This window comes from Oncorhynchus masou, chromosome 33 (assembly GCF_036934945.1).
Source record: "Oncorhynchus masou masou isolate Uvic2021 chromosome 33, UVic_Omas_1.1, whole genome shotgun sequence".
Classification (NCBI taxonomy): Eukaryota; Metazoa; Chordata; class Actinopteri; order Salmoniformes; family Salmonidae; genus Oncorhynchus; species Oncorhynchus masou.
In genome coordinates this window covers 4,348,709-4,376,555 of record NC_088244.1, presented here as the reverse complement: position 1 = coordinate 4,376,555, position 27,847 = coordinate 4,348,709, and the positions used below count along the sequence as shown (strand labels likewise).

The window sequence follows — 27,847 nt, the reverse complement described above, 5'->3', positions numbered from 1 at the left end:
TTGGATCAGGGTAACGTTTTGTGTACTGTTTGAGAGTAGCGTTAGTTTGTGATCCTCCTGTATTGAAAACTGATAGACCAGTCTTCAATTTGATTGATTATTAACGTTTAAAAATACCTGAATTTGTATTACAAAAGTAGTTTGAAATGTTTTGGCAAAGTTTACAGGTAACTTTTGAGATATAGTTTTTTTCTGGATCAACCGTGCCACATAAATGGACATTTTGGATATATGGACGGAATTAATTGAACAAAAGGACCATTTGTGATGTTTATGGGACATATTGGAGTGCCAACAAAAGAAGCTTGTCAAAGGTAAGGCTTGTTTTATATTTTATTTCTGGGTTTTGTGTAGCGTCTGCAGGGTTGAAATATGCTTTCTCTTTGTTGACATTGTGCTATTATCAGATAATAGCTTCTTATTCTTTCGCCGAAATGGCCTTTTTGAAATCTGACATGTTGGCTGGATTCAAACTGTAGCTTTAATTTGGTATCTTACACCTGTGATTTAATGAGTTCGATTTTTATAGTATTTTAATTGAATTTGGCGCTCTGCATTTTCCCTGGTAATTGGCCAGTTGAGACATTTGCGTCCCGCCTATCCCAGAGGTTCATTAATTTTACTGGACCCCAGGAAGAGTAGCTGCTGCCTTGACAGGAACTAATGGGGATCCATAATAAACACCAGGAAGAGAAGCTGCTGCCTTGGCAGGAACTAATGGGGATCCATAATAAACCCCAGGAAGAGTAGCTGCTGCCTTGACAGGAACTAATGGGGATCCATAATAAACCCCAGGAAGAGTAGCTGCTGCCTTGACAGGAACTAATGGGGATCCATAATAAACCCCAGGAACTAATGGGGATCCATAATAAACCCCAGGAAGAGTAGCTGCTGACTTGGCAGGAACTAATGGGGACCCATAATAAACCCCAGGAAGAGTAGCTGCTGCCTTGGCAGGAACTAATGGGGATCCATAATAAACCCCAGGAAGAGTAGCCGCTGCCTTGGCAGGAACTAATGGGGATCCATAATAAACCCCAGGAAGAGTAGCTGCTGCCTTGACAGGAACTACATGGGGATCCAAAACAAAAACAAATCAAGGAGACCAAGGCTGGACAACTCCAGTCCTCGAAGGGCCTGATTGGTGTCACAATTTCCCCTAACTAACACACCGGACTCTTAATAATCAAGTAAATCATGATCTTCAGTTTGGAATGCAATAGTTTACTCAGCTGTTTTACTGATGGAGAAATAAACAAAGGTGAGGAAAGACTAACAAAGGACTGGAGTTGTCCATCACCGTCTCACAACCAAAGTAAACAAATGAAATGAATAAATGAAACATTTAAAAAGGACTGGAGTTGTACTTTAGTTTTGAGACTGGGATGGACTAATGATGCCACTCGAAACAAATTCATTTGACACGTTTTTATTTTACAAAGAGATCCCAGAGCTGCATGTCCCAGACTAGAAGTTCCTGTAAGGAAGAGAGAGAACTCATGAGAACACATCAACGGGTAGGCTACATTTGGCAGTGTTGTAGCAGAGACAAAATGACAACAGGATGTTGATCAACATCAGTGAACGATTAAAAAAAAAAAATAATAATTACACTTTTGTGTGACTCAGACCGATATTAGTTTAGGTATTTATGGCACATTTACATTTAAGTCATTTAGCAGACGCTCTTATCCAGAGCGACTTACAAATTGGACCAAAAAGACACTGATAACGGCCACAAATACGAAGACCTACGGCCATCTACGTTTGTGTACTTCAGAACAGTGTTTCCACAAACCCCGGGGAACCTAGCATCACACCCGATGAAGAGTTGACTAGAACAAAACAAGTGCGTTAGTGATAAAAAAAACAACAACTTCGGGATCGTCAGGAAAGGGAAACATCCATCATCCCTGATTGGGCTGTTTTGATCCAATCACGTTCTGCCCCTGAACAAGGCAGTTAACCCACTGTTCCCTGGTAGGCTGTCATGTTCTGCCCCTGAACAGGGCAGTTAACCCACTGTTCCCTGGTAGGCTGTCATGTTCTGCCCCTGAACAGGCAGTTAACCCATTGTTCCCTGGCAGGCTGTCATGTTCTGCCCCTGAACAGGGCAGTTAACCCACTGTTCCCTGGTAGGCTGTCATGTTCTGCCCCTGAACAGGGCAGTTCACCCACTGTTCCCTGGCAGGCTGTCATGTTCTGCCCCTGAACAAGGCAGTTAACCCACTGTTCCCTGGTAGGCTGTCATGTTCTGCCCCTGAACAGGGCAGTTAACCCACTGTTCCCTGGCAGGCTGTCATGTTCTGCCCCTGAACAGGGCAGTTAACCCACTGTTCCCTGGTAGGCTGTCATTGAAAATAAGAATGTTCTTAACTGACTTGCCTGGTTAAATAAGGTAAACAAATAAATAACGGTTGTTTACATTTAAAACAGAGGATTTGTTGCCATTAACATGAAGCAGCCTTTCCCCCTCACTGAACAGAGTGGCTGGATTAATTTAATTTTATCTTTATTTAACCAGGCAAGTCAGTTAAGATCAAAATCTTATTTTCAATGACGGCCTAGGAACAGTGGGTTAACTGCCTGTTCAGGGGCAGAAGGACAGATTTGTACCTTGTCAGCTCGGGGGTTTGAACTTGCAACCTTCCGGTTACTAGTCCAATGCTCTAACCACTAGGCTACCCTGCCACCTCTACACTCTAACCACTAGGCTACCCTGCCGCCCCTCCACTCTAACCACTAGGCTACCCTGCCGCCCCTCCACTCTAACCACTAGGCTACCCTGCCGCCCCTCCACTCTAACCACTAGGCTACCCTGCCGCCCCTCCACTCTAACCACTAGGCTACCCTGCCGCCCCTCCACTCTAACCACTAGGCTACCCTGCCGCCCCTCCACTCTAACCACTAGGCTACCCTGCCGCCCCTCCACTCTAACCACTAGGCTACCCTGCCGCCCCTCCACTCTAACCACTAGGCTACCCTGCCGCCCCTCCACTCTAACCACTAGGCTACCCTGCCGCCCCTCCACTCTAACCGCTAGGCTACCCTGCCGCCCCTCCACTCTAACCGCTAGGCTACCCTGCCGCCCCTCCACTCTAACCGCTAGGCTACCCTGCCGCCCTCCACTCTAACCGCTAGGCTACCCTGCCGCCCCTCCACTCTAACCACTAGGCTACCCTGCCGCCCCTCCACTCTAACCACTAGGCTACCCTGCCGCCCCTCCACTCTAACCACTAGGCTACCCTGCCGCCCCTCCACTCTAACCTCTAGGCTACCCTGCCGCCCCTCCACTCTAACCACTAGGCTACCCTGCCGCCCCTCCACTCTAACCACTAGGCTACCCTGCCGCCCCTCCACTCTAACCACTAGGCTACCCTGCCGCCCCTCCACTCTAACCACTAGGCTACCCTGCCGCCCCTCCACTCTAACCACTAGGCTACCCTGCCGCCCCTCCACTCTAACCACTAGGCTACCCTGCCGCCCCTCCACTCTAACCACTAGGCTACCCTGCCGCCCCTCCACTCTAACCACTAGGCTACCCTGCCGCCCCAATAAGGACTCTGCGGCTATGGAACCCTGACCAGTTCACTGTGATTATTATTATCTGACCCTGCTGGTCATCTATGAACGTTTGCCAGAAGAGGACTGGCCACCCCACATAGCCTGGTTCCTTTAAGTTTCTTCCTAGGTTTTGGCCTTTCGAGGGAGTTTTTCCAAGCCACCATGCTTCTACACCGGCATTGCTTGCTGTTTGGGGGTTTAGGCTGGGTTTCTGTACAGCACTTTGTGAAATCAGCTGATGTAAGAAGGGCTTTATAAATGCATTTGATTTTGATACAAGACAAAAACCGTTTCCAGTCGACTGAGGGGTTAAGTACTTTTGCCGTAACCCACGTTCTCAGATCAAGGGAGACTCGTTCCTGCGTTGAAGACTAGCACAGGTCCACAACAGGCAGGTGCATAGGACTTGGGTCAAAGGGCACTACATAAGGACGCAAACCAGACCCAGTACTTACTTCGACACGATGCTGTCGGTCTTAGCCAGCCTCAGGAGGGAGTCGTCAGCCTCGCCCTGCAGGACAAGAGGGTCCGTTAAGACAGTTTACTAGAAATATACACACACACTTCTCATAGCACTATCACAAAGGAAAAAAAGAGCACAATATCAAATGATGCATTTCAGTTGTCTACGAGCGGCTTTCTCTCCAGAATATAACACCGATTCATTTTACACGCCTCACATCACCGACCCTGTATCCAGGACATGAATTTCATTTATGAGACACGTTTGTTGTAGTTTAAATGTTTTTTTTTTTTTAATGCCTTATTGCAAACAGGATATCTGGAATCTGTTTTTTTATGGACAGGCTTCTTTTCACTGTCATTGAGGTTAGTATTGTGGAGTAACTACAATGTCCCATCTCATAACAGGGATGTGACCAGAACACAGAAAATCAAAGACCACGGAAGGATAGTTCAGGCTCAGTCATGTGAACTTGGATGCTACGATCACAGATACAGTCGTTGCCAGTGGAAGTATTGTCTGAGGTTGGCCTATAGTCTTGCTTTTTAAGAAACAGGGCCTCAAACCACCTCAGTTCCCTACTAGACACTACAGGAGAGGACAGGGCCTCAAACCATCTCAGTTCTCTACTAGACACTACAGGAGAGGACAGGGCCTCAAACCATCGCAGTTCTCTACTAGACACTACAGGAGAGAACAGGGCCTCAAACCACCTCAGTTCTCTACTAGACACTACAGGAGAGAACAGGGCCTCAAACCACCTTAGTTCTCTACTAGACACTACAGGAGAGGACAGGGCCTCAAACCACCTTAGTTCTCTACTAGACACTACAGGAGAGGACAGGGCCTCAAACCACCTCAGTTCTCTACTAGACACTACAGGAGAGAACAGGGCCTCAAACCATCTCAGTTCTCTACTAGACACTACAGGAGAGGACAGGGCCTCAAACCACCTCAGTTCTCTACTAGACACTACAGGAGAGGACAGGGCCTCAAACCACCTCAGTTCTCTACTAGACACTACAGGAGAGAACAGGGCCTCAAACCACCTCAGTTCTCTACTAGACACTACAGGAGAGGACAGGGCCTCAAACCACCTCAGTTCTCTACTAGACACTACAGGAGAGGACAGGGCCTCAAACCATCTCAGTTCTCTACTAGACACTACAGGAGAGGACAGGGCCTCAAACCACCTCAGTTCTCTACTAGACACTACAGGAGAGAACAGGGCCTCAAACCATCTCAGTTCTCTACTAGACACTACAGGAGAGAACAGGGCCTCAAACCACCTCAGTTCTCTACTAGACACTACAGGAGAGGACAGGGCCTCAAACCACCTCAGTTCTCTACTAGACACTACAGGAGAGGACAGGGCCTCAAACCATCTCAGTTCTCTACTAGACACTACAGGAGAGGACAGGGCCTCAAACCACCTCAGTTCTCTACTAGACACTACAGGAGAGAACAGGGCCTCAAACCATCTCAGTTCTCTACTAGACACTACAGGAGAGGACAGGGCCTCAAACCATCTCAGTTCTCTACTAGACACTACAGGAGAGAACAGGGCCTCAAACCACCTCAGTTCCCTACTAGACACTACAGGAGAGGACAGGGCCTCAAACCATCTCAGTTCTCTACTAGACACTACAGGAGAGGACAGGGCCTCAAACCATCTCAGTTCTCTACTAGACACTACAGGAGAGGACAGGGCCTCAAACCATCTCAGTTCTCTACTAGACACTACAGGAGAGGACAGGGCCTCAAACCATCTCAGTTCTCTACTAGACACTACAGGAGAGGACAGGGCCTCAAACCATCTCAGTTCTCTACTAGACACTACAGGAGAGGACAGGGCCTCAAACCATCTCAGTTCTCTACTAGACACTACAGGAGAGGACAGGGCCTCAAACCATCTCAGTTCCCTACTAGACACTACAGGAGAGAACAGGGCCTCAAACCACCTCAGTTCTCTACTAGACACTACAGGAGAGGACAGGGCCTCAAACCACCTCAGTTCTCTACTAGACACTACAGGAGAGGACAGGGCCTCAAACCACCTCAGTTCTCTACTAGACACTACAGGAGAGAACAGGGCCTCAAACCATCTCAGTTCTCTACTAGACACTACAGGAGAGAACAGGGCCTCAAACCACCTCAGTTCTTTGATGCCATCATTAGTTGCTGTTCTGTCGTTTCTAACTCCCCCCCCCCCTCCAATCTCCCAGGTTTTCTATAAATCCTGGTTCGGGGAACTCTGGAAACCAGGAGGGAATAATCTGAAAATACAGAAATCCTCTAGCCAGGATTTCTGGAATAGCTGGGAATTTAGTTGAAAGTTAGCAGAAGTGTCCAACCGTGGCCTTGTGGAGAAAGGGGAAACATACCATTCTACGGATGGCACCGCAGATGGCGTAGGTCTTGAACTGGCCGGTGAAGCGACCGGTCGCCTTGTCAACCTGCAATTAGAAAATACAACGGCAAATGGAATCAGCACAACGAGATCTTACAGCAGTACATGAGCGTTAGGTTGACGCAGCAGATCAATGAAGATGGTCCAGGCAGCGACCCAACTATTCCCTATCGGCCCCAAAGGGACAAGATGCAACGTTTTTTTTTGGAATGTTTGAGTTAGCCTCGTCTTGTCATCGGTGATGTTTACCTCAGCAATGTTGATCTGGATGGAGGCGTGGTCCTTTGCTCCGATGATCCTGTTGCTCGCAGAACTGAAAGACGAGGTAAAAATAGCAGTAGAAAGGAGGTGTTTTCATCATCGCCGCTGTACAGTTCGCTAGCGATACCAAAACCAAATCATATCACAAACCGGAAGGTATTATTTATTCTAACGCATTAGCTACTGCAGAGAGCAGACTGTGCAGCACTAAAAAAAGTACACATTAAGCAAATGTATTTAATAAGGCCCTTTAACACATCAAGCTGTCACACGGTGCTTTACAGATACCTGGTCTAAAACCCCGAAGAACAAAGAATACAAAACGGCCAGCTAACAAGCCAGCTAATCATTGGATTTAACGTTGGGCATAAATACATTTGCGTTTGGATATACAATCTTAAATTCCTAACGCCAAAAGGACCAACAGCACGGACAACTGTAAATGTATAAATAAATAAATATATATTTTTTTTTTAAATCGGGCTCCCCGAGTGGTTTAAGGTACTGCATCGCAGTGCTAGCTGTGTCACTAGATTCTGGTTTGAGTCCAGGCTCTGTCGCAGCCAAGCCGTAACCGGGAGACCCATGGGGCGGCGCACAATTGGCCAAGCGTTGTTAGGGGAGGGTTTGACCGGCAGGGATGTTCCTGTCCCATCGCTGGAGTTGCAGCGATGGGACTGTAACTACCAATTGGGTACCATGAAATTGGGGAGAAAAAGGGGTAAAAAAAAAATATATATAGAATTTTATTCTGCATTCTGGCTTGTAGAGGAAACTTTCCTGATCCAAATGCTAATTTATGCCTAAGGTACAATTCAATGAAAATCAACGGTGGGTTTTCCAGGCTAGCTAGTTAGCTACCCCAGGACTTCATAACACAGGGGCACTCTGGGTACTCACCATTTACGTGGGACGTACAGGTCCACAAATTCACCGGCGTCGTTCTGCATTCTGATTTTGGGTGATGATTGGTCAACTCGATCTGTGAGCAGCAGAGGAAAATTATTCATAAAACATTAAACATGCTCGTCTCTCACAGAATTTCAGTGTATCCCGGGGAAACCGGACATATCATTTCATTAAGTTGTTGGTCGGACATAAAAAGGAAAGTTTCCTCTCGCGAATTCTACAAGTCTGAATGCTGAATAAAATAACATCTCACCCCCCCCCCCCAGTTGTCTGTGTGTCCTTTTGCAGGAATAGGAATGTGAGACAGGAACGTATAACGTTTCAAAACGGTGGGAGTACGTTCAGATTTCTATCGCCTCATGCATGTTGCACAAGATGAAACTAGCCGAGCGATTCTGCTGGAGGTGACAGAAATCTGAAAGTCTATTTAACTATAAATATTCACAAGTGGCGCAGCAGTCTAAGGCACTGCATCTTAGTGCAAAAGGCATCACTACAGTCCCTGGTTCAAATCCAGGTTGTATCACATTCGGCTGTGACTAGCTAGGCTGGACGCTGTGCGAGAATGAAGGCTAATTGACAGGCTCACTGTTTAACTCGTCATCTTTGTAGCATTTTATATTACGAAATTCCTGTTTTACAGATGCACAATCGAGAGCGTCCTGTCAGGCTGTACCGCCTTCAACCGCAATTGTTCACCCCATAATAGTGGGGTGAACAAGCCGTGGCTCGAGTGGTTGATGTTCTGCTCCGGCAACTGCTCCGCCCTCAACCGTAAGGCTCTCCAGAGGGTAGTGAGGTCTGCACAACGCATCACCGGGGGCAAAATACCTGCCCTCCAGGACACCTACACCACCCGATGTCACAGAAAGGCCATAAAGATCATCAAGGACATCAACCACCTGAGCCACTGCCTGTTCACCCCGCTATCATCCAGAAGGCGAGGTCCTACAGGGGCATCAAAGCTGGGACCGAGAGACTGAAAAACAGCTTCTATCTCAAGGCCATCAGACTGTTAAACAGCCACCACTAACATTGAGTGGCTGCTGCCAACACACTGACTCAACTCCAGCCACTTTAATAATGGAAAAAAATGATATAATAAATGTATCACTAGCCACTTTACCATCTACTGCATCTTGCCATAATAAATGTATCATTAGTCACTTTAAACAATGCCACTTCATATGTTTACATGCCCCACATTACTCATCTCATATGTATATACTGTATTCTATACCATCCTGCCTATGCCGTTCGGCCATCGCTCATCCATATATTTATATGTACATATTCATTCCTTTACACTTGTGTGTATAAGGTAGTTGTGGAATTGTTAGGTTAGATTACTTGTTAGATATTACTGCATTGTCGGATCTAGAAGCACAAGCATTTCGCTACACTCGCATTAACATCTACTTACCATGTGTATGTGACAAATAACATTTGATTGTTTATTTTTCTCTCGAAGATTCCTCACCAGAACAAACGTCTCTCTGAAAATGTCAACGGAGCACTGAGCGCAAACTCGTCGTCTATCCTTTTACATGAATTCAGATCGTAAGGTTAATTTAATAATGTTAATTTTGCGACACATCGGAAACAGATCGACCACTATAACATGTCAAATCCTAAAAAGTTGCTGAGAGAAAGCGGTAACAGAGCGGTACGTGCTTATTATCGGAAATATTAAATCTGACTTTTTGCATATGTTAGAGATACCACTGAAGGATTCAGAATCATTTGTATTTGAAAAAAATATATATTTTATAACATAAGGAAGTGACATTTCAACCTCTACACATGGCTTGCTAACATTTGCTAGTCTGAACAGTTTGCACGAGTTAGTAAAAAGCAACACCGCGCGTATTATAGTAAACAAATTAATAAGACCCCGTTTTTCCCCGAAAACTACGTCTCTAGTTGATGGAGATGCTTCCTAGTGGCTACGAAGCCGTGTGAAATCTGCGTCGACGTTGACGGCTCCAGCATGTGGCAAAACAGCGGTAGCAGGCAGCCTGTATTTCACCAGAAAATGTATCGAAATAACATCAGCATTCAAACCAAACAAAGTACTACCGTTAGCGGAGCTGTTTAGCGAAGTATTATTTCACAAATTCAACAACCATGGTTGATAATAGTACAGTATTTTCCTATTTGTACAACAGAGAAAATTCCTTTCTCACCGTTGATCGCAAATGGCTGACAGGAAAGGGAGAGTATAGTTACCGGAAGTTAAAACCAGTTCGACTGGTGTCGCAAGCAATTACTTCCTATGGGCGCTTAAAAAAACGTATAAAATGTTCCTTTTAAAAAAAAAACTCGATGCCAAAGAAATACTGAATGGAGGGAATCAGATAGAGTAATACAGGTGTCATAATAAGCATGAACATCTCAAAGTGTCTATCCGTTTGATACAGATTCGATAAACAAATATAACAGGTATGATATTTTATTAGGTATATAACCATTCAGTTGTTGAAAAATACATTATATTGTTAGACGTATATTTATGAATACAATCAAATCAAATATGCAATAAGCAGATCTTTCCTTCACCTTCAATATGAAGAAAACAATTGACAAGAAAGAAAACAGACATGGAATACATAAGTATTCATTACATCCACGACAGTAGTGAGTCATTTAGCAGACTCTCTTATCCAGAGACACTTACAGTAGTGAGTCATTTAGCAGACTCTCTTATCCAGAGACACTTACAGTAGTGAGTCATTTAGCAGACTCTCTGATCCAGAGTCACTACAGTAGTGAGTCATTTAGCAGACTCTCTTATCCAGAGTCACTTACAGTAGTGAGTCATTTAGCAGACTCTCTTATCCAGAGACACTTACAGTAGTGAGTCATTTAGCAGACTCTCTTATCCAGAGACACTATAGTAGTGAGTCATTTAGCAGACTCTCTTATCCAGAGACACTTACAGTAGTGAGTCATTTAGCAGACTCTCTTATCCAGAGACACTTACAATAGTGAGTCATTTAGCAGACTCTCTTATCCAGAGACACTTACAGTAGTGAGTCATTTAGCAGACTCCCTGATCCAGAGCCACCTACTGTCGGTGCATTCAACTAAGGTAGGTAAGACAATCACATATCACAGGTCAAGGAAAGAGGTAGAGTAAATCTAGAGTAATAACAGATAATAGTAATAGATCTCTGGAAGCTTCCATACTACAGCACATACTACAGCAGTAATTGGTTATCTGGTCTAAAGTAGTGCACTATATATAGGGAATAGGGTGCCATAGGGCTCTGGTCTAAAGTAGTGCACTATATATAGGGAATAGGGTGCCATAGAGCTCTGGTCTAAAGTAGTGCACTATATAGGGAATAGGGTGCCATAGGACTCTGGTCTAAAGTAGTGTACTATATATAGGGAATAGGGTGCCATAGGGCCCTGATCTAAAGTAGTGCACTATATAGGGAATAGGGTGCCATAGGGCCCTGATCTAAAGTAGTGCACTATATAGGGAATAGGGTGCCATAGGACTCTGGTCTAAAGTAGTGTACTATATATAGGGAATAGGGTGCCATAGGGCCCTGATCTAAAGTCGTGCACTATATAGGGAATAGGGTGCCATAGGGCCCTGATCTAAAGTAGTGCACTATATAGGGAATACTGTGCCATAGGGCTCTGGTCTAACGTAGTGCACTATATAGGGAATAGGTCTCTGGTCTAAAGTAGTGCACTATGTAGGGAATAGGGTTCTTTTGGGGGATGTCCACTACACATTAGGCCTATCCACTCCTCTGCTCAGGAAGACATCTAGCAGAAATGCTGTGACACTTATTCTCTTTCACACAGGTGCAGCCTACATTAACCGTGCAAGGACACATACATGTAACAAATGTACTTCCACATTTTTTTCTGTGAAAAACACTCATCTCGTATTGAATCGGCACTGCCTTCAGTCCTTTGACCATACAATCTGAGCAGGTGGCATTCCTGATGATTTGTGGGACCCTGCTGTCGTTCTTGTCATATCTGAAAGAGAAGGAATCAAAGACTAGGGAATCAGCTTCAACGAATAAGATCAACAACTGCTGCTACTTTTACTATGTGTGTGTGTGTGTATGTGGGGGGGGGGGGGGTCTATAAACTACTCACGTGTAATTCCAGGGAGCCAGAGAGGTTTCCTCAATCTTAGCGGCATGGTTGGGAACCTTCGGTTGCGTCTGTCTGTGTTGGATAGTCACAATTGTGCACCTTTCACTGGCAGGACAGCAGTGGGATTGAGAACATCTACACAGAACGACCAGACATGACAGCAGCAAACCCTGAATTCACAGGGAGAAAAAAAAGCAATGTTGTCAGATCCAGAAACAGACCAAAAGGCAGTTCTGGCAAAATGCCAGATGTGCTGGTCCGTCTTGGGTCAGTCTAAATAGGGGAGTTTGCGCAGAATTTAAGGGTTGCTGGCGCTGCACAGTACGTGTATCACTAGACAGACACACCAGTAGCAAACCCTGAATGACCAAAAAAAGACAACACTGTCAGATCCCCCCTAAACATAATTGAGCATCTCAAATGGCACCCTATTCCCTATGTAGTGCACTACTTTTGATGAAAAGGTCAAAAAGTAGTACACTACATAGGGAATAGGGTGCCATTTGGGATGTACACAATACGGTGCATTCACACCTACACCCTACACAGACGACTCACATACGATACATCAAACACGCACACTCTGTAGGGATTTACAATCATATTATTGCAGAGGAGATGATTGGAATTTAGTCATGACTTTTGTAGTTGCATAGCAGTTGGCCTAATTGGTTTAAAAGGGTTGTTTTGTTTTGATGATTACATTGCCACGATAGTAATAATAATATCCCTAAGAGTAATTACAGTGTTATTACACAGCTGTAGGAGGAACTATGTCAAGTGTCATTAAATAGTGGTAATCTGCATCACACAGTGTCAATCTGAATCACGGAGAAGCCCCATTCACTCAAAGCCTAATTTTCTCGTGTACTCACCAGCAAGAACATGGTGAACTTCATTGTTGCGGCCTCAAACAATGTCTTCTGATTCTTTCTGAAGAAATGCAAAGTGTTGGTCCGAATACTACTACTACTGCTACTGGTACTGCCTGCTTCTGATAGTACGGTGGATCTCAGAATGGTCTGGTATCTGGCACCTGAAAATGTATGCCTGTCCAGTCGTCACATCGGCTATTTATGAACGTCAAGCAGCCCTTCTTCCACATGTATGTGACCCGATCAGCGCTCACTCTTTCTGTAACCACAGAATATTTGCATCATCCTGTGGACATTGCATCATTACATATTACAACTCCAGTCAGAGATGGAAGAGCTTGAAATCCAGAATCCTGTTTTGCTAACATTGTACTTTTTACTCTGTGTCATTGCCAGATGGAGTGGAGTACCAAAGGAGTGGATCAAAAACCCACCCAGGCCAGAGACTAACTTGAGACAGACTACTGTGGGTGGGTATAGATTCTTAAACCCAAGTGAAATCGTCAAAGAAAGAAAAACTGTCTTTAATAACACACCATTTTACATTTTTGATTTATTTATTCATATAAAAACAAATCCTGTCCTTTATAAAGAACCATCCAAATCCTTTAAGTCGTTATGTCCTTATGAAGGATGTTGGCATTTGTTGACCTCTCATTTGTTTGGCCTGCTGTTTCTATAACAATGCAAAGAACGTGACCTTTTAAAAAAAAAATCTTATATATCCTAGAAGTAAGACTATGGTGCCCAGAGAAACTGTCATTCACATGCAGCTATTGAAGGAGAGTTGTTTTTAAATCAGTGAAAATATTTTTACATTTGATGTATCCTTTCAAAATGGAGTAAAAGAATATAGGAACTTTGCTTGTCAAATAACATAACTGTCACGCCCTGACCTTAGTATTCTTTGTTTTCTTTATTATTTTGGTTAGGTCAGGGTGTGACGAGGGTGGTTGGTTTAGTTTTTGTATTGTCTGTTTTTTTTGTATATCTATGGGGTTTTGGTGTGTCTAGGTAGTTATATGTCTATAGCTGCCTCTGATTGAAAACCAATCGAGGCAACCATAGACATATAACTACCTCGACAAACCAAAACACCATAGACAATACAAAAACCCATAGACAATACAAAAACTAAACAAACCACCCCTCGTCACACCCTGACCTAACCAAAATAATAAAGAAAACAAAGAATACTAAGGTCAGGGTGTGACAATAACTGGTTGTAGCTGTTAACCCCATTCACTCACCAGCCGTAACGCTCTTAGAAGAAAAGGTTCTATCAAGAACCTGAAAGGGTTCTTTCGTCTATTCACATGGGAGAGAACCCGTTGAAGAACCCTTTTTGGCTCCAGGTAGAACCCAATTTGTAAGTCGCTCTGGATAAGAGCGTCTGCTAAATGACTTAAATGTAATGTTAAATGGAGCAGTTGCCTTAACAGGCGGTGACGCAACTGATGGGGATGCTCTCGATGGTGAGGCTGTAGAACCTTTTGAAGATCTGGGGACCCATACCAAATCTGTTTAGTCTCCTGAGGGGGAAAAGGTGTTGTCGGGCTCCTCTTCACAACTGTCTTGGTGTGTTTGGACCATTGCAATTCGTTGGTGATGTGGACACCAAGGAAGTTGAAACTCTCGAACCGCTCCACTACAGCCCCATCGATGTTGGTTCCACGTAGAACCCTTTCCACAGAGGGTTCTACATGGAACCCAAAAGGGTTCTATCTGGAACGATAAAGTGTTCTCCTATGGGGACAGCAGAAGAACCGCTTTGGAATCCTTTTCCCAGTATCGTCCGGGTTACGGTTTGGCCGGCCGGGAGGAGGCCGTCATTGTAAATAATGATATGTTCTTAACTGACTTGCCTAGTTAAATAAAGGTAAACAAACATCTATACAGACTGTGAAGGGAAACTCCTTTATGTTTGTGCTGGCTAGTTGTACAAATAGATATACATGTTTATATTCTTTGTTTCTTAAGTTGGAGGGTTACAGGTGTATCATTATAATGACGAGGCATACACAGACAGTACGTCATATACAATATAATCTCTATTGATCCGTTATACATAGACTACAGATATGTGCTACTCTTCTGTGTTGTGAAATTCCCTCCTCTCCGTTCTCTCTCTCTTTCTCTCTCTCTCTCTCTCTAGCTCTCTCTCTCTTTCTCTCTCTCTCTCTCTCTCTCTCTCTCTCTCTCTCTCTCTCTCTCTCTCTCTCTCTCTCTCTCTCTCTCTCTCTGTCTCTAGCTCTCTCTCTCTCTCTCTGCTTGTTTGTTTATATAACGCGTGGGTTTCCGTTGTAGGAGTTGAAGTACGGAGAGTGTTTACCCCGTGGTTCCTCACTTTCCATATGGGCAATAAACAATGGTTCCAACAATGAAACCGAGCTCATATTTCAGACACGTTGGGCTATGTGTTGGAGTGCCACCTGGAAGGCACATCAAAAATACAAATAGCAACTCCCACTACATAACATACAAATACACCTCCCTCTATTAAAATACAATGCAGAGATGGACACATGCTCAGTGTACAATGGAAACTCCATCCCTGTGTCTGTCTAAATTCAAAACCAGAAACGCAGGATTTGAATTACAAGGGGGGCTAGGAATTTAAATATAAATCCACCCCCTCCTAGAGACAACGGGCACCCCCAAGAGACATTGGGCACCCCCAAGAGACATCGGGCACCCCCAAGAGACATCGGGCACTCCCAAGAGACATCGGGCACCCCCCCTGATAATTGATGTCATTCAAACCCTGCAGACACATATATATAAACATACTATATATAGATAAATATACACAGCGCTGTGAAAAAGTATTTGCCCCCTACACTTACATGTTTCAGATCAAACCAATTTAATTACTTTGTCACATAGGGCCATGAAGGTTCGGATAGCTTTTTTCCCTTAAAAAAATAAAATGATCCCTTAAAAACTGCATTTTGTGTTTACTTGGGTTATCTTAAAATTTGTTTGATGATTTGAAACATCTTCGTATGACAAATGTGCAAAAGAAATAAGTGTAACGCTCGTCTATGAAGTAGAAGGAGACCCATTGGTGCAGCATGGTAAGCATTCATGATATTTAATCGAACTGAACACTAAAACACAATAACAAAGTAGAACAAAACGAAACAGTTCTGTCAGGTGCAGAAACTCAAAACAGAAAACTACCCACAAAACACAGGTGGGGAAAAAAGGCTGCCTAAGTATGATTCTCAATCAGAGATAATGATAGACAGCTGCCTCCGATTGGGAACCACACTCGGCCAAAAACAAAGAAATAGAAACATAGAATGCCTACCCTAATCACACCCTGGCCTAACCAAAATAGAGAATAAAAACCGCTCTATGGCCAGGGTGTGACAATAAGAAATCAGGAAGGGGGAAAATAATTTTTCACAGCACTATATACTGTATATATGTATAGTATGTTTGGATCAATGCCCAGTAATTAAACTGTCTCAAAGCTATTTCACCAAAAGCTTTCATAACACAAGCTACCTGTTCATAGAATCCACCATAATGCAGGATCCATGTTGTGCATCTCATCCATAAAACCTGGTAAGGCCTCCAAGAGCAGAGCGTTGTATCACTAGACAGATACACCAGTACCAAACCCTGAATGACCTGGTAAGGCAGAGGGGGTTGGACATTAAAAGTACAGGAGGCACAACATACTCTTCATAGCGATCACTAAAATGGGATATCTATGGTCACATAGATGGTCACGTAGATGGTCACGTAGATGGTCACGTAGATGGTCACGTAGATGGTCACGTAGATGGTCATGTAGATGGTCACGCAAATGGTCACGCATCAGAGTTGTCCACCATTCAGCTCTGTACACAGAAAACATATGGTAGCATGTAATAATGTGTCATTGATAATGCACCATTTTCAATGCACCATTGGTAATGCACCATCGATAATGCACCATTGGTAATGTGCCATTGATAAATCACCATTGGTAATGTGCCATTGATAATGCACCGTTGGTAATGTGCCATTGATGATGCACCATTGGTAATGTGCCATTGATAATGCACCATTGGTAATGTGCAATTGATAATGCACCACCGATAATGCACCATCGATAATGCACCATTGACAATGCATGATAATGCACCACCGAAATGCACCATTGATAACACACCATTGATAATGCACAATAATGCACCATTGATAACACACCATTGATAATGCACAATAATGCACCATTGATAAAGCATAATGTATTCCACAAACAGGTACCCCATAGTTACCTTTTGTTCTACTAGGTACCCCATAGTTACCTTTTGTTCTACTAGGTACCCCATAGTTACCTTTTGTTCTACTAGGTATGCAATAGTTAACACATGCTGAACACCTGGTACAGTAGCCTGTCTCTCTGTGGCTTTAAACCACACACAGCGTGGTCAGCTAGAGGGAATCCTCCACTACATCACACACACACACAGGCTGGCCATGGAAATTATATGTAAAGAATCCCCAGACCACAGATACTAGTGGTAGAGTCTCTCAGAAAATACCACCCAGTGTTTGTGTTGCGTTGGCGAGGGAACCCTCAACCTACTCTCCTGCAATAACCAGACCACAGAGGGATTACCATTGAAAGGTTCCCTTATGCTGCAGTGAGAGGAAACCCCACGCCATTTGTTCGTAGAGGTCCCTGATCAAACTGCTGATAATGGGAATTCGCATTTGTTTTTCGTTCCCTATGATGCCGTGAGGGGAAAACACCACGCCATTTGTTTGTACTACACGGATGTAGCAGGGCTTGAAGTCTATTACCTAGTGCTATGAGCCTAACAAGACGAGCTAAATGCCTTTCACCCTCACTTCGAGGCAAGTAATACTGAAGCATGCATGAGAGCATCAAATGTTCTGGATGACTGTGTGATAACGCTCTTGGTAGCAGATGTGAGCAAGACCTTTAAACAGGTCAACATTCACAAAGCCACAGGGCCAGACGGATTACCAGGACGTGTACTCAAAGCATGCGCAGACAAACTGGCAAGTGTCTTCACTGACATTTTCAACCTCTCCCTGACTGAGTCTGTTTTACCTACATGATTCAAGCAGACCACCATCGTCCCTGTGCCCAAGGAAGCATAGGTAATCTGCCTAAATGATTACCGCCCCGTAGCACTCACGTCAGTAGCCATGAAGTGCTTTGAAAGGCTGGTCATGGCTCACATCAACAACATTATCCCAGAAACTGTAGACCCACTCCAATTCGTATACCACCCCGACAGATCCAGAGAGGACGCAATCTCAATCACACTCCACACTGCCCTTTCCCACCTGGGAAAAAGGAAAACCTATTTGAGGATGCCGTTCATTGACTACAGCTCAGTGTTCAACACCATAGCGCCCACAAAGGTCATCACTAAGCTAAGGACCCGTGGACTAAACACCTCCCCATGCAACTGGATCCTGGACTTCCTGATGGGCCGCCCCCAGGTGGTGAGGGTAGGCAACAACACAACAGCCACGCTGATCCTCAACACTGGGGCCCCTGAGGGGTGCGTGCTTAGTCCCCTCCTGTACTCCCTGTTCACCCACGACTGCGTGGCCAAACACAATTCCAACACCATCATTAAGTTTGCTGACGACACAACAGCCTGATCGCCAACAACAATGAGCTTATAGGGAGGTCAGAGAACTGGCAGTGTGGTGCTGGGACAACAACCTTTCCCTCAATGAGCAAGACAAAGGAGCTGATCGTGGGCCGAACAGGCCTCCATACTCATTGACTGGCTGTAGTGGAGTGGGTCAACTATCATGGTCCAAACACACCAAGACAGTCGTGAAGAGGAGCACGACAACACATTTTCCCCCTCAGGAGACTGAAAAGATTTGGTCCCCAGATCCTTAAAAAGTTTTACAGCTGCATCATCGAGACCATCCTGACGGGTTGCATCACAGCCTGTTATGACAACTGCTCGGCATCTGACCGTAAGGCGCTACAGAGGGTAGTGCGTACAGCCCAGTACATCACTGAGGTCAAGCTTCCTTACATCCAGGACCTATGTACTAGGCTGTGTCAGAGGAAAGCCCATAAACTTGTCAAAGACTCCAGTCACCATAGTTATAGTCTGTTCTCTCTGCTACCGCACGGCAAGCAGTACCGGAGCGCCAAGTCTAGGTCCAAGAGCCTTCTAAACAGCTTCTACCCCCAAGCCATAAGACTCCTGAACAATTAATCAAATGGCCACCCGGACTGTTTACATTGACACCCCCAGTAAGGTCACGGTAGGGTCTACACATGTTGTATTCGGCACATGTGACAAATAAAGTTTGATTTGTAGAGGTCCCTGATCAAGCCGGTGACAATTAGCATTTGTCTCGGAGCAGACAATCTTCTGTTCTGTCTGATGTTAAAAGCGATGAGAGACCATCATCATCATCAGTATGGGGTGGCAGGGTAGCCTAGTGGTTGGAGCGTTGGACTAGTAACCAAAAGGTAACCAAATCCCCGAGCTGACAAGCTAAAAATCTGTCATTCTGTCCCTGAACAAGGCCCACCCACTAAGTACAGGTAAAAAAAAAAATAGCAATGGAGTCCCATTGTGAAAAGAGAAAATGTTTTTCTCAACCCAACTATTTAAAATTTCCATTGCGCTGTATTAAAACCAAGGTTTTTATAGTGTAATGTTTTGATATTCATTTTTATTTCTATTCATTAATTCATTTTTAAAATTAGAAATTCAGTTTAGTTTCAGTTAGTATACAGACCTGATATGCAAAGTTTTTATTTAGTTTCAGTTTTATAAAAATATATTTATATTTTTCTTTCATTTCGTTTCAGTTTGAGTTTTAGTGACAGAGCCAGAAAGTATGGCGATGGAGATATCTGTGTTGCATCGTTTTTTTGTCACTTCTTACCACTGTGGGGCAATATTACATAAAGTGATGGGTCAGGCCAAAGGTTAAGTTTAAATTATAAAGTCAATCTTATTGTGACTTGGGTTTAAAAGGTCACCCATTCCAATGTATTTAGTAATACATGGAAGACGAATCCACTTAGCTACCTAACCGATTTTTACCCTGTTAGCTAGTGGTGGTAACCACGTTTCTAACCATCAGTTTTTAATGCGAGTAAAAATCATACCATATTTAAAATAAAATAAAATCACAACAGCTGGGATGGAAATAGGAAGTTTTATGCGCAAATATTAATATAATAACCATCATATCGTAATTAACTTGGAGTCACGTGATGATATGGTGCATGTGTGACCAACGTGAAATGGCTAGCTAGTTAGCAGGGGGTGCATGTGTGACCAATGTAAAATGGCTAGCTAGTTAGCAGGGGGTGCATGTGTGACCAATGTGAAATGGCTAGCTAGTTAGCAGGGGGTGCATGTGTGACCAATGTGAAATGGCTAGCTAGTTAGCAGGGGGTGCATGTGTGACCAATGTAAAATGGCTAGCTAGTTAGCAGGGGGTGCATGTGTGACCAATGTGAAATGGCTAGCTAGTTAGCAGGGGGTGCATGTGTGACCAATGTGAAATGGCAAGCTAATTAGCAGGGGGTGCATGTGTGACCAATGTGAAATGGCTAGCTAGTTAGCAGGGGGTGCATGTGTGACCAATGTGAAATGGCTAGCTAGTTAGCAGGGGGTGCATGTGTGACCAATGTGAAATGGCAAGCTAGTTAGCAGGGGGTGCATGTGTGACCAATGTGAAATGGCTAGCTAGTTAGCAGGGGGTGCATGTGTGACCAATGTGAAATGGCTAGCTAGTTAGCAGGGGGTGCACGCTAATAGCGTTTCAATCGGTGACGTCACTCGCTCTGAGACTTTGAAGAAGTTGTTTCCCTTGCTCTACAAGGGCCGTGGCTTTTGTGTAGCGACAGGTAACGATACTTCGTGGGGAGGCAGTTGTTGATGTGTGCAGAAGGTCCCTGGTTTGAGCCCAGGTAGGGGTGAGGAGAGGGACGAAAGGAACACATATGGCTTTCCCACTATGACTCGGGAAAACCATGCATTTTAATCAGGCTACAGATGAAATAAGTTATGATGCACATCACAGGGTGGTGAAAGTGCCTTTAGTGGTCTTATCCTCGTGACATGATGATTGACGCTTGGCTGCCATTTTGACAAATACAAATATTCTCTCTCTTATCCATAATAATGTCATCATGTAGACTAGCCTACCAGAACTGTGTCTGAGAGCTGTTGTCTGGAGCTCAGGCAGCAAGACCAGTGTAGGAACGTTTGCTATTTGAACTCAACAGTTTTTGTGACAAAACTAAATCAGTAGAGTTGAAAATGCGATGAAAACACATTGAACGTTTACGTGGTACATAAAAACAAGATGGAATTTTAACGTTTGTGCAGTTCTTACTTTTATTTTTATTTTATCTTTATTTAACCAGGCAAGTCAGTTAAGAACACATTCTTATTTTCAATGAAGGCCTGGGAACAGTGGGTTGTCAAATAGTGGGTTGCCTGTTCAGGGGCAGAACGACAGATTTGTACCTTGTCAGCTTGGGGGTTTGAACTCACAACCTTGCGGTTACTAGTCCAACGCTCTAACCACTAGGCTACCCTTCCGCCCCTTACTACTAATATCTGTGTTCTATTCGTGTGCTGCTCTAATAACCAATTTCTGTGTTCATGCAAGTGACTGATTTAACAAATCTTCACTATTCAGTATCTGCAATTTGGCAGTACGCCCAGACCTTTTTTTGAGAACAAACAAAAGATATCTCAGTTTCAAGTTCTCAGCTTAGAGAAAAGAAGCCTTGTGAGGTGTTGATCTGTCACATGTTATGAACCAGTATTGGTCTGTTATGTTATAAACCAGTATTGGTCTGTTATGTTATAAACCAGTATTGGTCTGTTATGTTATGAACCAGTATTGGTCTGTTATGTTATAAACCAGTATTGGTCTGTTATGTTATAAACCAGTATTGGTCTGTCACATGTTATGAACCAGTATTGGTCTGTTATGTTATGAACCAGTATTGGTCTGTTATGTTATGAACCAGTATTGGTCTGTTATGTTATAAACCAGTATTGGTCTGTTATGTTATAAACCAGTATTGGTCTGTCACATGTTATGAACCAGTATTGGTCTGTTATGTTATAAACCAGTATTGGTCTGTCACATGTTATGAACCAGTATTGGTCTGTTATGTTATGAGCCAGTGTTGGTCTGTTATGTTATGAACCAGTATTGGTCTGTCACATGTTATGAACCAGTATTGGTCTGTCACATGTTATGAACCAGTATTGGTCTGTTATGTTATGAACCAGTATTGGTCTGTTATGTTATAAACCAGTATTGGTCTGTTATGTTATAAACCAGTATTGGTCTGTCACATGTTATAAACCAGTATTGGTCTGTTATGTTATGAACCAGTATTGGTCTGTTATGTTATGAACCATTATTGGTCTGTTATGTTATAAACCAGTATTGGTCTGTTATGTTATGAACCAGTATTGGTCTGTTATGTTATGAACCAGTATTGGTCTGTTATGTTATAAACCAGTATTGGTCTGTTATGTTATGAACCAGTATTGGTCTGTTATGTTATGAACCAGTATTGGTCTGTTATGTTATAAACCAGTATTGGTCTGTTATGTTATAAACCAGTATTGGTCTGTTATGTTATAAACCAGTATTGGTCTGTTATGTTATAAACCAGTATTGGTCTGTTATGTTATAAACCAGTATTGGTCTGTTATGTTATGAACCAGTATTGGTCTGTTATGTTATGAACCAGTATTGGTCTGTTATGTTATAAACCAGTATTGGTCTGTTATGTTATAAACCAGTATTGGTCTGTTATGTTATGAACCAGTATTGGTCTGTTATGTTATGAACCAGTATTGGTCTGTTATGTTATAAACCAGTATTGGTCTGTTATGTTATGAACCAGTATTGGTCTGTTATGTTATGAACCAGTATTGGTCTGTTATGTTATAAACCAGTATTGGTCTGTTAAATGTTATGAACCAGTATTGGTCTGTCACATGTTATGAACCAGTATTGGTCTGTCGCATGTTATAAACCAGTATTGGTCTGTTATGTTATAAACCAGTATTGGTCTGTCACATGTTATAAACCAGTATTGGTCTGTTATGTTATGAACCAGTATTGGTCTGTTATGTTATGAACCAGTATTGGTCTGTTAAATGTTATGAACCAGTATTGGTCTGTTAAATGTTATGAACCAGTATTGGTCTGTTAAATGTTATGAACCAGTATTGGTCTGTTAAATGTTATGAACCAGTATTGGTCTGTCGCATGTTATAAACCAGTATTGGTCTGTTATGTTATAAACCAGTATTGGTCTGTTATGTTATGAACCATTATTGGTCTGTCACATGAATGAAACAAAACGGTAATGACTAATAAATTATGCTAAATCATTCAAATATTACTTGTCTGTGTCTAGCCTTACGCATGGTGTCCCCAGTTCGCCAGCACAGCCCAATGCGGGCTATTCCACCTCGCCACACTGGCATGGCGACCGGGAGCATTCAACCAGGTAAGGTTGGGCAGGCTTGGTGCTCAAGAGCTCCAGTGCGCCTGCACGGTCTGGTCTGTTACGTTCCCCAGTTTAGGTGTTGTAGTTTGTATGTTTGCATGTGTTTATTTCAGGAAATGGCTTCCTGAAATGCATCAAGCAGCTGATTGGTCGACTCCAGGGCTAATTGGAGAGCTGACCCCGCCCCCTCGTCAAGACGCAGCTGTCTCCAATTACCTATACCAGAAGCTATATAAAAGCCAGTGTTCTGTGCAGGAGGAGAGAATTTTGCTGGAAGTAGATTTGCTAGAGAGATTTTGCTGGAGTTAGATTTGCTAGAGAGTTTTGATGGGAGGTCATTGCAGATATTTTGCTAGAGATTTTGCTGGGAGTTCATTGCTGAGAGTTGGTATGTTTAGTGAGTTTGTTGCTCATATAGAGCTTATTTGACATCCTTTGTTTCTTAGTTTGTTTACGAAAATTGTTTAATATTCTGTTTCATTTGTTCCCAGGGGGGAAGGGGAAGGCACCAGTACCACCTCCATGCACCAGCCCTCCGGTGGCAGCCCCCCGCACCAGGCTGTCTCTCCGTTTCATCCCTACAGAGCTCCTCCGTCCAGCGCTGCCGGAGTATCCCGCCCGTCCTGCGCTGCCGGAGTATTCCGCGCTGCCGGAGTATCCCGCCCGTCCGGCGCTGCCGGAGTGTCCGGCGCAGCCGGAATCTCCCGCCCGTCCGGCGCGGCGGGAGTCTCCCGCCTGTCTGGGACCCATTTCTAGGGTCCCCAGTCCGAGGTCGGCGGCGAGGGTCGCCGTGTTTAGGATGCCACGGAGGCGGACAATGAGGTGGAGAAAGACTGTGTTGACGTCCCGCGCCAGAGCCGCCACCGCGGACAGACGCCCACCCAGACCCTCCCCTTTAGGATTCAGGTTTTGCGGCAGGAGTCCGCACCTTTGGGGGGGGGGTACTGTCATGTTCTGACCTTTATTTCCTTTGTTTTGTCAGTATTTAGTATGGTCAGGGCGTGAGTTGGGATGGGCAGTCTGTTTGATTTTGTGATTTAGTGATTTCTATGTTTCGGCCTAGTATGGTTCTCAATCAGAGGCAGGTGTCATTAGTTGTCTCTGAGAATCATACTTAGGTAGCCTGGGTTTCACTGTTTGTTTGTGGGTGATTGTCTATGTTAGTTGCTTGTGTCAGCACAGTTCTCATTATAGCTTCACGGTCGTTATTTCGTTTATTGTTTTGTATAGTTTGTATTCAGTGTTCAGTGATTTCTTTTATTAAAAAATCATCATGAACACATACCACGCTGCATTTTGGTCCGCTTCATACGACGATCGTGACAACAGAAAAACAAACACTCACTCAATAGGGCTGACTGACCTCTGACCTCTGTTCTGACTTCCTGGCAAGGCCTGATCACTAGAATGACAGCAGACATTGTGTTGTGTTTTATGTAAAAAACAAAGAATTAAGAATAATTTTGCACGCACTATTTTTCAGTTTTAAAATTTGTTAAAGTTTAAAATATCCAATAAATGTCGTTCCACTTCATGATTGTGTCCCACTTGTTGATTCTTCATAAAAAAATACAGTTTTATATCTTTGTTTGAAGCCTGAAATGTGGCAAAAGGTCGCAAAGTTCAAGGGGGCCGAATACTTTCGCAAGACACTGTACATTTCTCAATAGTCCTATGTCAAATCAAATCCAATTGTATTGGTCACATAAACATGGTTAGCAGATGTTAACGCGAGTGTAGCGAAATGCTTGTGCTTCAAGTTGGAAGGAATGAATAAGAATATGTACATATAAATATATGGATGATGGACGTGCTTGTCACGATCGTTATAATGAGTGGACCAAAGCGCAGCGTGATCTGGGTTACACATCTTTTTATTTCTAGGTGAAACTCATAGAAAAACAAATCTCAAAACGAAACGTGAAGCTAACAATAGAACTAACAGGCAACTATACATAGTCAAGATCCCACAATGCACAAAGGAGAAATGGATGCCTAAATATGATCCCCAATCAGAGACAACGATAAACAGCTGCCTCTGATTGGGAACCATACCAGGTCAACATAGAAATATAATTACCTTGATGACCCAACCTAGTCACACCCCGACCTAACCAATATAGAGAATAAAAAGCTCTCTATGGTCAGGGCGTGACATTGTGGCATCGGCAAGATGCAGTAGATTGTATAGAATACAGTATATACAGTGGGGCAAAAAAGTATTTAGTCAGCCACCAATTGTGCAAGTTCTCCCACTTAAAAAGATGAGAGAGGCCTGTAATTTTCATCATAGGTACACTTCAACTATGACAGACAAAATGAGGGGAAAAAATCCAGAAAATTATATTGTAGGATTTTTAATGAATTTATTTGCAAATTATGGTGGAAAATAAGTATAAAAATAGTATGATACATTTATTACTTAACATTTGTTATTATGAAAGTGGCTAGAGATTTGAGTCAGTATGTTGGCAGCAGCCACTCAATGTTAGGAATGGCTATTTAACAGTCTGATGGCCTTGAGATTGAAGCTGTTTTTCAGTCTCTCGGTCCCAGCTTTGATGCACCTGTACTGACCTCGCCTTCTGGATGATAGCAGGGTGAACAGGCAGTGGCTCGGGTGGTTGTTGTCCTTGATGATCTTTATGGCCTTCCTGTGACATCGGGTGGTGTAGGTGTGCAGACCTCACTACCCTCTGGAGAGCCCTTACGGTTGTGGGCGGAGCAGTTGCCGTACCAGCGGTGATACAGCTCGACAGGATGCTCTCGATTGTGCATCTGTAAAAGTCTGTGGGTGTTTTCGTTGACAAGCCAAATTTCTTCAGCCTCCTGAGGTTGAAGAGGCACTGTTGTGCCTTCTTCACCACGCTGTCTGTGTGGGTGGACCATTTCAGTTTGTGTGATTCACACCACGAGAAGGACAGAGAGAGAGAGAGCTGTCTCTAGTCTATTTTACCATTACCTCACGGGATACAATTATTTCCTTATGGAGTTATCAAGAAATGATTCATTTTGTAATTCTAATTTGTTTATTTTTGATTTAACAGGCACTGCTGTTGTTTTTTATTGACATATGAATCAAGATGTGAGTCATGTGTCCAAAGGGGGAATTACCAGTCTCCTGGGACCATTTCGTAAACATGCAAATGCTTTTTTCTTCACATGCCTGTAAATAGAAAAACGAGTAAATAAATAAATAATAATAATAAATAATAAAAATAATAATAATAAACAATAATAATAGTAAATAATAAAAATAGATGTTGGTAATGTATGACAGTTACTCCAAATGAATTGAAGTTTCCCCTCGAGTGATAATGTGCTGTTGTTATTTTGTTTTCTTTCTTTGTTTTTGTCAATAACAAATCTTACCAGATTGGGTCTGCTGGATGGTGGGATTTCTCCGTAAGGATTAGCCCTCTGACTCCCTGACCTGTAACTCTGCAGTGAGATCGCCAATATGATAGGGGAGTATAAAGCCAATTTGAGAATGTGGTTTCAACTATGTGTTGTTATTCTAAACTAAATTGTTGTTCTGGTCTGTCCACTCTCGAGGTAATGGCGAAGGTGACCACAGATGGTATCTAGATGTATGGAAGATAATTTGGCTGAAAACTGCGTGAACCTCAACATAATGGACATAATGGACTGAGACATTATCAAGGGTCATCCAATTCGAACATGTACCATTAAAAGGATGAACTGAAACGCTATCTGATGAAGAACAAGAGGAAACACCAGGAAAGGAAGAATGAGTCCCTCTACGCAGATCTATGTTAATCTCAAGGTAACTCTCTCTACGCAGATCTTGGTTCATCTCAAGGTAACTTCCTCTATGCAGATCTATGTTAACCTCAAAGTAACTTCCTCTATGAACATCTATGTGAATCTCAAGGTAACTCCCTCTACGCAGATCTATGTTAATCTCAAGGTAACTCCCTCTACGCAGATCTATGTTCATCTCAAGGTAACTCCCTCTATGAAAGTAGTCCAGCCAATTGAAAAACAGAAAACAACACACATTAGTAAGGTCAGAAAATATAGATTATATTGTTTTTTTTCCTCTGCAATTTAAAAACAACAACAACAACAAATAAAACAGCAGTTTTTCTCACCCAGTAGGAAGGTAGACTGGCACCCTATTCCCTATTTATAGTGCACTACATTAGACCAGGTCCTATGGTACCCTATTCCCTTCATAGTGCACTACCTTTGATCAGGGCCCTATGGCACCCTATTCCCTATTTATAGTGCACTACATTAGACCAGGTCCTATGGTACCCTATTCCCTCCATAGTGCACTACTTTTGACCAGGGCCCATTGGATTTTGGTTAAACATGGTGCACTATTAAAATAGGGTGCCATTTGGGACTAACTTGTATTCACACACACACACACACACACACACACACACACACACACACACACACACACACACACACACACACACACACACACACACACAAGGTCATACTGACAATAATACATTTAATGAGATTACAAACTATTTATCAAAAATAAAAGTGATCCCATTTAGGAGAACGGTATCTAGCTCTAGTCATCTCTCCCCAATAAGTGAGGATAATTTATACTATGGAGTCGGTACACACAGTCCCTTTAAGAGCAGGGTCAGTCCTGTCTCGGTTTGCAATACTTGGGTTACTTTCCCATAATTCCCCTGGTTTTCCAGAAATTCACAGATTTCCTGCTTTAATCCCAGGAA

The 27,847-nt window shown here is 43.3% G+C and overlaps 2 protein-coding genes and 1 long non-coding RNA gene across 3 annotated transcripts; 2 read left to right on the top strand and 1 right to left on the bottom strand.

Moving 5' to 3' along the window:
- The first annotated feature begins 16 nt into the window (after positions 1-16).
- On the top strand, positions 17-8,783 carry LOC135527698 (uncharacterized). The gene is made up of 2 exons (XR_010453467.1): positions 17-314; positions 8,251-8,783. It is a non-coding gene; the product is annotated as an uncharacterized LOC135527698 (long non-coding RNA).
- LOC135527697 (small ribosomal subunit protein eS21-like) lies at positions 1,414-9,863 on the bottom strand. Its single transcript, XM_064956203.1, has 6 exons — positions 9,794-9,863; positions 7,599-7,680; positions 6,687-6,750; positions 6,412-6,483; positions 4,020-4,075; positions 1,414-1,477 (listed from the first exon to the last, which is right to left on the bottom strand). Exons 2-6 carry the CDS (start codon positions 7,646-7,648, stop codon positions 1,468-1,470), a joined length of 252 nt encoding a protein of 83 aa, XP_064812275.1. The 5' UTR covers positions 7,649-7,680; positions 9,794-9,863; the 3' UTR covers positions 1,414-1,467.
- Positions 9,864-12,605: 2,742 nt separating this feature from the next.
- LOC135527632 (uncharacterized) lies at positions 12,606-24,081 on the top strand. Its single transcript, XM_064956120.1, has 3 exons — positions 12,606-12,837; positions 13,004-13,077; positions 23,615-24,081. The coding sequence occupies exons 1-3, from the start codon at positions 12,779-12,781 to the stop codon at positions 24,079-24,081; spliced, it is 600 nt and encodes a 199-aa protein (XP_064812192.1). The 5' UTR covers positions 12,606-12,778.
- Positions 24,082-27,847: the final 3,766 nt, after the last annotated feature.

What these genes read in the sequence shown, in the direction of transcription:
- LOC135527697 (XM_064956203.1), bottom strand. Translation starts at nt 7,648, where the DNA reads ATGCAGAACGACGCCGGTGAATTTGTGGACCTGTACGTCCCACGTAAA. An exon ending in TCCAGATCAACATTGCTGAG is followed by an intron (nt 6,484 to 6,686) that starts GTAAACATCACC and finishes TTCTAATTGCAG; the next exon opens with GTTGACAAGGCGACCGGTCG. An exon ending in GCGGTGCCATCCGTAGAATG is followed by an intron (nt 4,076 to 6,411) that starts GTATGTTTCCCC and finishes CTTGTCCTGCAG; the next exon opens with GGCGAGGCTGACGACTCCCT.
- LOC135527632 (XM_064956120.1), top strand. Translation starts at nt 12,779, where the DNA reads ATGCCTGTCCAGTCGTCACATCGGCTATTTATGAACGTCAAGCAGCCC. An exon ending in AAGCAGCCCTTCTTCCACAT is followed by an intron (nt 12,838 to 13,003) that starts GTATGTGACCCG and finishes TGTCATTGCCAG; the next exon opens with ATGGAGTGGAGTACCAAAGG. An exon ending in CTTGAGACAGACTACTGTGG is followed by an intron (nt 13,078 to 23,614) that starts GTGGGTATAGAT and finishes ATTTGTTCCCAG; the next exon opens with GGGGGAAGGGGAAGGCACCA.